The sequence below is a fragment of the Chlamydotis macqueenii genome, chromosome 5 (assembly GCF_036417535.1).
Source record: "Chlamydotis macqueenii isolate bChlMac1 chromosome 5, bChlMac1.mat, whole genome shotgun sequence".
Taxonomy (NCBI): Eukaryota; Metazoa; Chordata; class Aves; order Otidiformes; family Otididae; genus Chlamydotis; species Chlamydotis macqueenii.
This window is the reverse complement of record NC_141560.1, coordinates 70,883,304-70,896,409: the sequence shown is the minus strand read 5'-3', so window position 1 is coordinate 70,896,409 and position 13,106 is coordinate 70,883,304. Positions and strand designations below refer to the sequence as shown.

The 13,106-nt window shown below is 59.8% G+C and overlaps 2 protein-coding genes across 6 annotated transcripts in view; one reads left to right on the top strand and one right to left on the bottom strand.

The window, feature by feature from the left end:
- The first annotated feature begins 5 nt into the window (after window positions 1-5).
- TMEM258 (transmembrane protein 258) lies at window positions 6-1,228 on the top strand. Of its 2 annotated transcripts, none has more exons than XM_086749778.1 (4): window positions 6-109; window positions 302-411; window positions 522-695; window positions 1,077-1,228. In XM_086749778.1, the coding sequence occupies exons 1-3, from the start codon at window positions 107-109 to the stop codon at window positions 646-648; spliced, it is 240 nt and encodes a 79-aa protein (XP_086605904.1). In that variant the 5' UTR covers window positions 6-106; the 3' UTR covers window positions 649-695; window positions 1,077-1,228. The 2 variants fall into 2 exon arrangements, with proteins under 2 accessions (XP_086605904.1, XP_086605905.1); XM_086749779.1 differs by lacking the exon at window positions 1,077-1,228 and adding an exon at window positions 804-1,051.
- Window positions 1,229-3,561: 2,333 nt separating this feature from the next.
- MYRF (myelin regulatory factor) overlaps window positions 3,562-13,106 on the bottom strand; it is a 43,728-nt gene continuing 34,183 nt past the window's right edge. For 2 of the 4 annotated variants that reach the window (XM_086749714.1, XM_086749715.1), the window contains exons 11-27: window positions 12,845-12,935; window positions 11,926-12,126; window positions 11,568-11,676; window positions 11,314-11,423; window positions 10,103-10,263; window positions 9,605-9,677; window positions 9,308-9,396; window positions 9,057-9,125; window positions 8,552-8,632; window positions 7,005-7,090; window positions 6,631-6,792; window positions 6,037-6,330; window positions 5,842-5,929; window positions 5,484-5,558; window positions 5,261-5,363; window positions 4,958-5,032; window positions 3,562-4,707 (exon numbers count right to left, since the gene is read on the bottom strand). In XM_086749714.1, coding sequence (XP_086605840.1) covers window positions 4,621-4,707; window positions 4,958-5,032; window positions 5,261-5,363; window positions 5,484-5,558; window positions 5,842-5,929; window positions 6,037-6,330; window positions 6,631-6,792; window positions 7,005-7,090; window positions 8,552-8,632; window positions 9,057-9,125; window positions 9,308-9,396; window positions 9,605-9,677; window positions 10,103-10,263; window positions 11,314-11,423; window positions 11,568-11,676; window positions 11,926-12,126; window positions 12,845-12,935 — 1,954 coding nt within the window. In that variant the 3' untranslated portion in view covers window positions 3,562-4,620. The remainder of the gene's footprint in view (window positions 4,708-4,957; window positions 5,033-5,260; window positions 5,364-5,483; window positions 5,559-5,841; window positions 5,930-6,036; window positions 6,331-6,630; window positions 6,793-7,004; window positions 7,091-8,551; window positions 8,633-9,056; window positions 9,126-9,307; window positions 9,397-9,604; window positions 9,678-10,102; window positions 10,264-11,313; window positions 11,424-11,567; window positions 11,677-11,925; window positions 12,127-12,844; window positions 12,936-13,106) is intronic. The other 2 variants (XM_086749717.1, XM_086749716.1) reach the window with 2 other exon arrangements.

Here is a 13,106-nt window from a genome sequence, read left to right as displayed (position 1 = left end):
TCCCGGCGTGCCCCGCTCCCGCTCGGCTGTTCCGCTTCCGGCGGGCGGCGGCAGGCGGGGAGGCGACGTGTCGGGACGGGACGGGACGGAGCGGGAACCGGGCGGCATGGTGAGGGCTGGGGGCTGGAACGGTGGCCGGGACCGCGGTCTGGGGCCGGGACCGGGACAAGAACCGGAACCCGGGGCCAGGAGCCGGCGGCCAGGCCCAGGAGCCAGCCCCAGGCGCGGCACCGGTCCCAGCGCAGGCCCAGGCCCGTCCCGGCCCCCGGGGATACCGCTTACCTTCGCCGTTTCCCCGCAGGAGCTGGAGGCGATGAGCAGATACACCAGCCCGGTGAACCCGGCCGTTTTCCCGCACCTCACCGTGGTGTTGCTGGCTATCGGCATGTTTTTCACCGCCTGGTTCTTCGTGTATCCCCCACCCCAACCCGGGCTGGAGGCGGCGGGGGGTCGGGGGAGCGGGCGGGGCGGGGGGTCCCCTCACCTCGCTCTGCCTCCGTTATCGCCTTAACGGGTCGCAGCTACGAGGTGACTTCGACCAAGTACACGCGGGACATCTACAAGGAGCTGTTGATCTCGCTGGTGGCCTCGCTCTTCATGGGCTTCGGCGTCCTCTTCCTCCTGCTGTGGGTCGGTATCTACGTCTGAGGCCCGGGCGGAGGAGCGCCGGTGCCGCCCGTGAATCCCTCACGACCGTAAGCACCTTGAGCTCTTAACGCTCAGCGTGGGTGGGGAGTCCTGGAAGCGTCACCCTGGGACGGCTGGTCTTTACAGAAGGCACCTTTTTTTTTTTTTCTTTCCAGTTAGGGTGCGGAAAAGGCCGCGCCCTCGTCCCGGCAGCAGCCTTTGGGCTTAAGCAGCGCGGCCGCTCCGAGCTGCAAAGCAGCCGGTGGGTGATTTGGCCGGAGGGCGCTTCCGCGCCCGTCTGCTGACCGTGGGCAGCGCCGGCGTCACCGCGCTGCGAGGCCGTCGGGAACCGGCCGTGCCGGGCGGCGGCCTCTGCTCCGTGGCTTTGGCGGCAGCGGAGCCCGGTGCCGCCATCTCACCGCCCTCCTTCGTCTCTCCTTTGGTTCCAGGTGGGAAGCGCTGCAGAAGTTCTTTTTGTATTTCTTTTCTACTTCAACCACAAAAGCCGGTGTCGGGCACGGACTGCGCTCCCGTCGAGCGACTTCTGCCAGCCCAGCAACCAAACCAAACCTGAATAAAGCTGGCTCCGTGATGCACCTGCCTTTGGACTCGTGGTTTGTCTTTTTTCTTTCTTTTTCCCCCCCCACTGGCTTTTCCAAACCGCTTCTATTCAGCACCAGAATCAGTTGTCGCCCAGCTTTCAAAGCAATGGGATTTCAAAATCAGAAATCCGCCAGGTAGCTCACAGCTTTAACCCCCCGATTTCTGTTTGGGAAGGGAGCGTTCCCCCTCGGATACCTCACCCTGACTGCGCGGGCAGGTCTGCAAACTCCCGCTAATTAACGGCACTGGGGGGGTTCCTCCCTCTTGTGGGACGCGATTTCGGAACTCCTGAGCTGAACTAGCGAGGGAGGAACGCGCCGGGAGCCGTCCTTGGATACAAAGCAGTATTTATATATTTATTTATACGGGCACATTTACCTCCAGCATGAAACAAAGTCTAAATAAGCCAAACAAACAAACAAAAAAAAACGGGGGGATCCGGAGACTCGGCACTCAAGTTCAGCGAAATATAAATAGAGATCAGAAAGAAAGGAGGGAAACGGCGCTCGCTCCCCCCCGGTAAAACCCGAGGATCGGTAATACCCGCTAAGAACGCGACTCTACGCACTTGCTGGCAATATACAGTGATTAAAGCTGTGACAGCAACGTTTAAACCAAACAAATTAGTGCTTTACTTATTTTTTTTTTTTTTTTCTTCCTTAATTCTTGCGGTGGTGGCGTAGTGTCTATTTACAGGCTTTCAGCTCTAACAGTAGGACCAAAAAAAAAAAAAAAAAATCTGTGCGAGTTTGCTTTTGAAACAAACTCCGAAACAGCCGAACCTCGGCGAGCGGCCCCCTTTCCGCGCCTGCCCTCCTTCCTGCCGGGAACGGCCGGAGAGACGAAGCGGGGTCGTTTCCAGCGGGAAGAGAGGGTTTTTTTTTCCCCCCTCAAGGTGGAGACGTCGGCTCAGCGCTCCGGGGAAAGGCCTGATTGTGAACTCTGTTACTGATTGGGGCTGGGAAACGCGTCGTCGCTTGGGGCAGAGAGGCTTTTGGGGGGAGTGTGACAGAGTTTAAGGCAAAAGACACCGTTTATGAAATAATACCCTAAAAACCGCCTTCTGAATCCCTCTCTCGACAGCTGCCGGCCCGGCGCCGCGGCCGTGACCCAGCTGTAGGTGGAAGCCTGGCCTTTGCGCTTCGGGTGTTGCCTGGGCTCGGTTCTGGAGCTCGCTGGCCACCGTTTTGTTTTTTTCTCTTTTTTTTGGGGGGCATTTTTATGCCCCTGTGGGGAAACCACCGTTCCCTCGTGCAGAAGGCGGCGCTCGAGGTGTTCCCGTAGCCCTCCGGCACTCGGTTTGCCGGCGGCCCTCAGCGTCGCGGGGACGCCCGAGGGGCTCCGTCTCCTCGCCGGTGAGCGATTCTTCCCCTTCCGGGAGCGGCTTTTCCCCGCGGCGGGGCGAGGTCCGCGCGCGGGCCTCGGCTCTTCCCTCGAGGGAGAAGAGCAGCTCTGAGAGAGCTGAGCGGTCGAAGAGCGCGTGGCATCGCTCACCCCCGCGAGGACTTGCCGGACCGGGGCCACTGATTGCCAAGGGGAGAAGAAAAGCTGCCAAGAAGGTGCCGTCCCACTGGTCCCTGCCCGCCCAGTGCATTTTAGCAACTGGGGAGCATCACCAGTTGGGTTAGTGGGAACGGAGAGCTGACGGCGAAACCGCCCGACGAATAAAGAGCCCGGTCCTTCGGTGGCAGAGACGCCGGCTCCTAGCGACGTCGCGAGGAACTGCCGCGCTACGGCCGCTTTGCTGGGCCAAGCGCGGAGACGAGTGACGGCACGCAACCGCTCCTCACGCTGGGGGAGGGAAGGCCACGCAGGGTCCCGCCAGACGCGCGCAGGAACCTTTTCTCTATCGGGATTTAAAAAAAAAATGCCTTTGCAGCTTGTTTCTCCGAAGCAGCGGAGCCAGCCACGCGCTCCTCAGCGCTGCGTCCGCCTCCACTGACGGCGGCAAAAACGCAGCAGCCAGCGCCTGGTGCCGTTTCCCAAAACCAGTTTGGTTCCGGTTGCCCGCTCCCGGCGGCGAGGCGTGCCCTCCGGAGCCAGCTTTACAGCGCGCTTCAGGACCGGTGAGCGGCGTTTCCTCTCGCCCCGCCGCCCTTCCTCAGAGAAATGCAGCTCAGCCCTAAGAACCCGGCCTCCGGGAACGCAGGTGTCGCCTTTTTAGCCAGAGGCGCCGGAGCAGGACGCGGAGGAGGACGCGCACGCGCTGGTCAGCCGCTCTGGCGTGCCCCAGCAGCGCCGCGGGCGGCAGCCGAGCTTTGACGTGGAGCTGAGCGGTGGCCCCCTTTGGTTTTCCTACGCGAGACGCTCGTAGCTCAGATAGGGACAGAATTGAGAGACCCATTTTTATACGGCTTAAAAAAAAAAAAAAAAACAAAAAAAAAAATCAGTAGTTTAGCAAGTTAAGAACTTGTAACAGTAAAATACCCAAAATACACTCAGCGTAACTGCTTTGTGAGGACAGTGTCGGCACGGGCCCGCAGTCGCTGCCCTCTCCCCGCGTTGTGGGAGAGGATCGGCCTCGGCGGCGCCAAAAACCAAAAAAAACCAGGTCCCGCGACACTTAATGCAGGCGACGCGCGGTCGTTTTTCTGCCATGGGTTGGTGGCAAACGTGTCCCCCCCACGCCACGCGGCTTGGCCCGGGCACAGCCTCAGCAGCATCTTTAGTGGGGTTCTGGAGTTTAATCCGGCCAGAGCTGCATCTGGTGCCAGTTAAAAAAGTACGGCGAGGACGGGGGCAAACGGTGAAGCTGCACCTTCTCTTGTCCGCAGAGGACAGTCCGCTGGCGGGGCCGGGGGGGGTCTGTGGAGCGGAGCTGCAGGGGGGGCGGGGGTGGCCCCGGGCCAACCAAAAGGAACAGCAACTCCAGTGTACGACTTCCAGTATGTCCAGTATGCCATCCTTTCCAGGCCAAACTCCGGCGTTTTGCTCTTGGAAAGGGCTCCAGTGTTGAGAAATTCCAGTGTTGCGAAGAACCGAGGTGGCACCGCTGGGCCGGGCCGGGCCGGAGCTCCCCATCCGCGCTCTGGGATGCGGCAGAGCCCTCCAACGCTCAGTCCAGTGTAATGCTTTCAAAAATCCAGTGTTGCGAGGGGAGGGGGATGCGACGGAGGGCGCAAACGTTCCCCGTAAGGCAAGGAGAGAGACGATGGGGGCGGCGTGGGAAGGCGGGAGAGGCGAGCCCAGGGCTGGCGGCCTCAGCTCCTACGTTCTGCGCCCGCCGTGCTCCAGCGTCACCGGCCGCAACCAAACCAGCCCCACACGGGAGACGGCGGGGAAGGTGGGGCTGGGGGCTAGCGGAGCGTACAGGAGTCTCCCCAGTGTCACCAGTCCCGCCCCCGGCCACGACTCCTCTCTCCAACCAGAGGGCACTGGTGCTGCCAGGACTCACTCACAGAGCCAGTAAAACTGGAAATAATAGTCGGTGAAAAGGCGGCCCATCCGCTCCGGAGCAGCGCTGCAGTTGGCTTGGCCCTGTGAGAGAGGGAGAAAAAAAAAGCTTACAAAGAGGGGTAGGACGCGTGATCCGAGGGGGAAATTGTGCCTCTGCTGGGGCAGAGAAAAATTATACCCCCGCTACCGGGAAGGGAAGGGATCAGCCGCGATGGAGAGGGCTGCGGGAGACTCCGAGCGCAACGCGGCCGCTAAACCGGCCCCGGTGACATCGCCCTCCTTCCGCTCGGCCCTGGAGAAGAGGAAAGGCAAAGCAGCGGCCGGTACTCACCGGCTGCGCTACTCTGAAGTGGTAGGTAAACTCCTGGAAGGACATCATGACGAGAGGCCAGCGGTGTGTGGTTTCCTGGGAAGGAGAGCAGAAGGGCTGGGATGAGACGGGGGCTGAGCAGCTGGGGGTGTTCTCCCAGGCCAGGAGGACAAGGAACCACACAATGAGCCCAAATTTCCTCCAGCAACGCCTGCGCTGCCCCAGCCAGGCTGCTGGAGTCCCTTCGGGGGCGGGGAGCGCGGTGTTGCGCTGGGATGACACGGTGTGGATTTTGGGAGCCGTCCCCCTCCCTTCCCTCTCTACCTGTGCGTCTGTGGCGTCGGCGGAGCCGTTCGCGCTCGCCGCATCCTGGCAGGGGTCACTGGAGACAAGGCCGCAGAGGGAGACGGACACAGCGGAGGAGGAGCTGGGGAGAGAAGGCGCCGTAAGACCCCGCTCGCTCGTCCCCAGCTCAGGGAGGAGACCCCGTGGCCACGTGGCACTTCGGGGGTACCGAAACCCCTTGGGACGAGCCCTGCGCACTCACTTCATCTCCAGGGTCAGGTTGGTGTTCACCGCTGTCAGCTGGTGGACAGGGATGCGGTAGGTGAAGTTTCCAGTCCTAGCGACACAAAGAGAGCGCGTCAGACCTCGCCGCAGCGTTTCGGGCGGCTGGGAGACGGCCAGGCCAGGACCCAAAGTCTGTTGGGCTGAGACTTCGGAGGAGAGGGCTTCCCAGGCTCGTTCCCAAGGACCAGCTCCTCGCCAAACGCAATCTGGGGAAGGGCTCGGAGCCTCAGCTCCCCTGCCTTGGGGTGAGGGCAGAAAACGGCCCAAAGCTCCAGAAGGTGCCCTTCCCCTGGAACTCCGGCCCAAGGGCTGGCAGCCGGCCTCGCCCGGCTCACCTGCACGCGTCGGCGGCGGCGCAGTGCTGCGGCTGGATGGCCATATCGATCTCCACGATCCGGACGGAGAGCAGCACTGGGCTCGGCCCTGCGGGTGGGACAACAGGCTGCTCAGGAACGGCAAAGGGACGGCAGCCGGGCTAGCCCGAGCGAGAAGGGATGCCCGAGGAGGGAAGAAAGATAGGGCCCACCTACCATCCGTGCCGGGTTCCGCCGTGCGGGGCCACTCGCTCACCGGCTGCCGGACGCTGCGCCGCTGCCGGGCCTGCCCCAGCGGGGAGTTGCTGCGGGAGAGCGAGAGGTTGGAGGTGTACTTGGATTTGCCCTGGAGGTGGGAGAAGGGGGAGGAGGGGCTGGCATTGGGGCTGCCGAAGCTCTGAGACCTGTCAGGCGTCTTTGGCCACTTGGTGTAGGAGGCCGCTTTCCCCGTGATGCCCCTGGATTTGGCTTTGATATTTGTCACTGGCAGGAGTGAGGTCTGACTTTGGTCTGTGGGGAAAAAAAAAAAAAAAAAAAAAAGAGAGAGAAAAGTTGTGTTGGGAGGCAGGGAGAGGCTGGCAGCGCTCTGGAGAGAACGGCCGCCAGCTTCTGCAGTGACTGCCTGAGGTGCTGCTCCTCCTGCAACAGCCACGACGACGGCGAAAGCGAGCTTGTGAAAGCCCTGCTTGGGCAACCAAGAGGCACCACACCTCCCGGCTTCATCCACCGTGACCTCATGCTGCTCCAAAGCCCTTTCACAATGGCTCGGCGTTGTCCCAGCAGCTCCCGGGTGCATGGGCTGGTACTCACCTGTCCGGTTAGTGGCATGAGTGGGGCTGGTCTCAGAGAGGGCGACAGAGGAGATGGTGGTGGGAGCAGCAGAGCAGCACGTGGAGAAACACGGTGGGCTGAAGCAGGCTAGCACGCTGTGACCAGGTAAGGCAAAGACTAAGTCCTGCGCGTCCTCCGTGACTGCAGGGAGATGAAGACTAAGTCAAGGAGAGAAGCATCCAACAGGAGCAGCATCACGTGCCCCCAGCACCCCTTCCAAAAAAACCAGAGCCCCAGGACCTCCCAGCACAAAGACAGCCCAGCACCAGCAAGCCCCTGGGCATGGAGGAGCCACCACGCTCATCACATCCAACCAACCCTTCGTCGCGTGCGTCTGCCTCGCCGCGACCTACCGTGGTGCGCGGGGGTCCTGCCGCTGGCTCTGTCCGATGCAGCTGTGGACCGCACCATCTGCGTTTTGTCAACGTTCTGGCTTGACCTGGAACGCAGGAAGATACGGTGAAAACCTCTGCCACGGTGGTGTCGCTTGTACGTGGAGAGAGGAGCAGCTGTAGCAGTGAGCGGGGCGATGGGACCACGTAACACGGAGCAAGAGCAGACGTGGAGAGCGTGAGGAGGACCACAGACTGGAGTGATCTGGGAAAGGAAAGGCAGGAGGAGAGAGGCACGCAAGCTGTGAAGACAGCAAGGAGTGCTAGGAAATGCCGCAGCAGATCGTGTGGCAGTCCCACGTCCGGCAGGGACACGTCCCAGCTGGTTCAGAGGACACCAGCGATGCTCACCGTGGAGCAGAGCGAACTCAGCAGACTTCATTTCCAGCTGTGATCTCCAGTGATTTTCGCGCTCGGCTCTCAACACGTATGGCCATAAGGGGCTCCAAGCACTAGCCACTCCCTGAGGGAGGTGCCCCTTATCTCTCGGGCGGTTCCTCGCCTTGTTTTCCAGAAACACACACAATCCCAGCCCCACGTAACTCCAGTGGTTTCCCTGAAGCTGCTAAAATGTGAGCTGAGGACACCACAGGCGTCTCCGGAGGGTAAGGCAGATGTAAAAGAGGAGGAACCTCTCCCTGGTGCTCTTTTTCCTCCCATGTCAGCACAGGAGCTCAGAAAAACCCCACTTCTGGGCACCAGCTGCTGCCCACAGGCATGGGATAGACCACAGCTTGCCTTCGTGGAAGACGTTCAAGATTTCACCTGTCCAGACCCTGCCCAGGAGCAGCTCAGTTTTCTCTGTCCCACATTTGGCTTGTCCTGTGCTCTTGCTCAAGGTTTCTCAACGCTAAACGAAGCTTTCGCTCATTTGGAGAAATCAAACCACTCCTTTGTCACCTGCAAGACTGATCTGATCACTCGTATTTCTTTTTCTGGTGACGGGAGACGCGACGCCGGTCTCCTGGGGGAGGATGTGGGCGCCAGCCTCTGGAGCTCACCTTCATCCCAGCCAAAAAACCACGCCCTTGCCCTGCGTCAGTACCTTTCCAAACACTCCCAGCGGTGATGGCTCGTAAAAATAAATAATTCAGGGTTTTTTTTCTGTCCTGCTTTTGCACAGTAAGCTGTCCAGTACGTGAGAGTGACCCTCCACAATAAAGCTACCCACACGTGAAAAGAGGGTGGGCTAATTCTTTTTGGCTAATTCTTCAAAGTCTTAATTCTTTTTTTCAGATGCTCCCTCCACCCCTTTCAGACTGGCTGCTCCTGCCAGATAAATTTTCTTTATTTAGCCCTTGATTAAATGGTTCTTCAGCCTCCTAATCCTAATTTCCCCGTCCTGATGGGGTCCATAATCCCACTTGCTGAAAAACGCTCATATTCCTCTCTTTGCTTGCAATTTTGCTAAAGATTCTTGGTCTTCTGCGGCGCAGATGGAAGAAGAAAGAGGGATTGAGAGAAGGGATGCAGCAATTAAATAACAGGAGAACGAAACAGTAACATACCGTGGACACAGAGCGACCGGGACCCCAGGACCCCCGTGCCGAAAGAGAGCCAGGAGACAGGCAGTGGGCACAGCAAAAGAGCTGCAGGATGGTGAAGGGAGATGGGAAGGAAAGATGGGGTGGGAAAAAACGAGGAGGACGGGGAGGGGAATGGAAGAGGACAATGGAAGATGATGGAAATGGAAAGAGAAGAACGGGAAAATGAAAGGCAAAGTGGAGAGAAAATGGGTTGGATGCGAGATGTACCCAGAAAGGGAGGGAGAGAAATAGGACAGGGAGAAGGGAGAGAGAAAAAGAGACTCGTTATCCGGTAACGTGAGCTCCCGAAGAGTGAAGTGTGCCAAAACTGAACGCCCAGCACCGGCCGCCCCTGTGCGCGCTCGCAGGGCTGGGGCTGCTCCCTCCGCTGCAGGAGAGATCTTGCCTGGTACAGACGGGTCCAGCCCCGCTGTCACCGGCCTCCCCCGGTCACCACGTCCCTCCCGCAGAGCCCAGCAGCACCTACCCGTCGATATCCACGAGGTCCTCTTCGCTGCGCAAGCTCAGCACGTAGAGCGTGGACATGGACACCACGCTGGGAAGAAAGAGAGAGGTAGAGAGGCTGAGGAGAGGTGTGGGACCCATCTGCTTCCAAGGGATTTCAGCCCATGGAAGAAGCTGTAGGTCCGCAGCCCCTCCCTCCGCACCCCCACGGGTGGCATGGGCCAAACTGAGGAGTTGGAGGGAGACAGCGGAGAAGCGGCAGCCCGGTCTCACCTGAAGGCCATGATGATGACCAGGGCGATGATGGTGCCTTGCAGGAAGCGCTGGCTGATGCAGGCCTGTTCCGGAACAACCGATGGTGACTGCAAGAGAAAAAAAAAAACAAAGATCAGCTCAGGACTCTTTGCTTTCCACTCTGGTTCTCCCACAGATCTCTTCCACCCCATCCCAAGCTCTCTTCCTGCTCCCCTGCAAGCCCTGAACCTTCGTGTAAGAAAACAGACAAGGACCACGCAGATGACCGTCCACCTTCCCCTGCCCCGCGCTGCTCCTTCGGGAGCGGTCCCTTACCTTGCTGGCGACTTTGTGGGGTCTTTTTTTGTGGGGCACGCTTCCCGTGCGGCTGAACTGGCTTCCCGTTTGGCTGGAAGGAGAAAGGAGGAACGGAGCTGAGCGGTGCAGGGACGGCGCTCGGGGCGATTCCCAGGGAAAAGCGGGATTCTCTTGGAAGGGGAGAAATCTCCGTGTGGCATGGCAGTCACAAATCCCGGTCATTTCTTCTGCTCGGGGGTCGGTGCTCCGCCCAGAGAGCCTGAATTCTGCCCCGAGTCCTACACAAGCTGACCAGGGTCACTGTGATGATTTTGGAAGCGTGAGAAACTCGTTGCCCTGAGGAAACTGCTCACTTACTCTAGGAAAATGGGGAGACGACTTCGTACCGGGTTTTTTTTTGGGCTGTTCTAAGAGCAGGGTGTTGGTTTGGTTACGCCAGACCCGTCCCACCAATCTCAGCTCCTTGAATCAACCCCAGGCCAAATGACAACTGCCCCCAGCTCACCAAAACCGTACCTGAACGCCCCGGAGCTCACGGTTGACTTCATGCTGTCCAGCCGCTTGAGCTTGGCCAGCTTGTGACTCCACCTCTCCAGCTCATCAATGCGGGTCTCCAGGTTGTCCGTCAGTTTGCACAGCTCCTTGACGGCTCCCACGTTCTCCATGAAGATGCGCTCCTGCCAGGGAAGAGCTCAGCGGTCTGAGCGGCCCAGCGCGCGGAGGCACTCCTGCTCCCCGCGGATCTGACCGCTCTCCCACGCCCCGGCCCGGGGGAAAGGCTACACAACACCCGGCTCTGAGGGTGGGGAATCACCCAGCGTGGCCCATCTGGGTCTCTACAGCCCCTGGATGCAAGAACAAGAGATATTCTCCTCAAACCCAACCGAAACAATAAATGTTAGCGCAGGATCACTGAGTGTCTTCTACAGATGCTAATCCAGAATCCTTCCGAGTCGCAAAGGACAGACACAAAGTCTCCACCCGAAATCAGGAGCCCTTGGTCAAACCAAGCGGGCGATGCTCCCCACCTGCCCCTTCTCTGCCCCTCTCCAGCCCTCCGCCTCTTACTCCACAGCGCATGCTGCCGGAATTATTCTGCAGCATCATCCAACAGACAGTTGGAGGGCTGCTGCCGATTTGTACACGGAAACGAAGGACAGCAACGGCCCGGAAAGGCCACGCTCGCAGCTTCTGCGAGCTGTTGAGGTGACTACGGGGATCCAGGCTTCCACAGAGGAGAAACGAGGCGCAACGGCCAGTCCTGGCCATTCCCGCTCCGGACAGAGGGATGCAGGAGGGAGCTGGCAGCTTTGGGAGGATGTACGCTACGGGAGGATGTCCCCTCGACACCCAGAGCAGCAACCAGGCTGCCACAGGTTACGGAGAGGTCAGGCAGCCAGGTGCTGTGGGTTATCTCGACACCACCACCTTATCTCATCCAGAAAGGAGAGATTACGACAAAGAGCCTCCCCGCAGGAGCCTGCCAGCAAGGAGCCCTTCCTGCGGGAGACGCTGCCAACTTTCACCAACACCAGGCTGGTTCCTCCCTGCTGATGCCTGCCGTCCACCCAGGGCTGCTCCTGACATCTGAAAGACCAGCCAGGTCTGACACTCGTATGGGTGGTGCTGGCTCAGAAACCTTTCCCAGGGGTCACCATTTCCCTCTTCCATTTTCAGCTCTGCAACTCCCTCAAGGTCCAACGGCTGCCCCTCCTGCCACCACTGACCTTGTTCACCACCAGGAAGTTCTCCAGGGTCTTCCCATTGGAAAAGACCAGGTCCCCGGTGTCCTTCACCGCTTCGGGGAGGATCTCCTTCACCTCCTGAGCAATGACGCCTGTGTGGGAACAGCACAGTGGGTCAAGGTCTTCTGGGAAGGGCTCCTTGGCACCATGAACGAAACACCGCTGTAGGTCGCGGGAGGCGAGATCCAGCGCGGCGGAGGCGAGCGGGGCACCGTGGTGCGACGCGGGGCCGGTACCTGTCTCAGAGGCGGTGTCAATGCCCACCGTGGCCGCGAACTCAGGCTTGTAGTTGTAGTGTACGAGCCGCATACGGGAGATCCTCTTCAGCTGCTCTGTGGTGTCCACCTGGGACAAAACGGACACGTGCGACTCCTGAGTGCGGTGTTGCTTCTCCAGTTCCCGTAATTCTGACCCCGGAGCAGCAAAACTCATGGTAACACCTTTGTGAGACAGCCCTGAGCCCTGCTGCAACCCACTACTGGTCTACAGCAAAATCAGCAGCTGGAGCAGGCTCACAGTGACGCTCACACTTTTTTTGGGGCCTCTTCAGACCCCTGATCCCCCCAAACCCAGCCCACTTTGCCGGGCTCTTACCTCCTGGATGTCCTCCTTCACTCGGACGTCCGAAGGGTGCATCAGCGACCCCATCACCTTCACGTTGCCGTGGACCACCAGGGCTTCATCGGGGCGGTCTGTGTTGATGCCGACGCGGCCGTGGTGAAACACGGTATCGGGGAGCTGCGCCCGCTGCCAGAGCACGTCGCTGTCGCTCTCAAACTGGCCGGGGTTGGAGGCCTGTGGGGAACGTGAGGAGTGAGAAGCAGCAAAACCAGGGAGAGGAACGCTGCTGGGCAAAAGGTGCTCAGGTCTAGATGGAGCAAGAACGTCAGGAGAGCCCCATGGACTCTGCCCCTCTCCCTAAAGGAACAACCTTGCTTTCTCGAGCTATCTCAGCCATCAGAGCAGCTCCAACAACCCCAAACAGAACCACACGGGATGGCAGGACACCAAGTAACACGGCCGTTGCTCCTGGGTCCCAAATCCCGAGGTTCTGCCCCGCTGCCGTGGTTCTGTGTCCCATCTTGAGACGGGACAGTCCAGGCTGCCTGCAGTTCTGTGCTGGGCACGCCGGAGGCTGCATAACTCATCGTGGACTTTCTTGTCTGCAGGCTCCGAGGTCCCTCTCTTTGTGTTTTACTCCCTGCCTTCATTTTTTTTTGGAGCGGAGCGCTCTAGCAGAGCTCCAGGAGAGCCCTGAGGATGGTGAGACACCTTCCCTATCCTACAACAGGTTCTTGAACCCTCCAGGGCTGCTCTGATGAAGCAAGGGTGGAAAGGCTGGAGCCAGAACCCAGGCGTGGACGGGGACAGCTACAAGCAAGGCAACGGGAGTTTGGAGAAGGTGGGAAGAGGATGGGTGGGGAAAGCACTGGAAAGCCAGAGGATTGCCCAGGACATCCAGCGAAGGACTACGAGGCACCTGCAGAGGCCGAGGGGGCAGAGAGGGACTTACCCTGACGATGATGCGCTCGGAGATGTGGGCTGCCAGTGTGTAGTTCTGGTTCTGCGCGTGCGCCTGCAAGGCCACCACCAGCATGAAATACCTGCCGGGAGGGGAGAGGGGTCAGGGCGCCATCCTGCACTGGGAACGCCTCTCTGGAGCCCAAGGCACCAGCCTGGCACGGTGGGCTTGGCACATCCCCTTCCCCGTGCGCTGTCCCCAACCCTTCACAGAGCGGTGGAGACCACAGCAGACACCTCCTTCCCTCCACGCA

Excerpts from the sequence above, each read along its gene's own strand:
- TMEM258 (XM_086749778.1), top strand. Across the intron at positions 412-521 it reads TTCACCGCCTGGTTCTTCGT|CTACGAGGTGACTTCGACCA; the intron begins GTATCCCCCACC and ends AACGGGTCGCAG.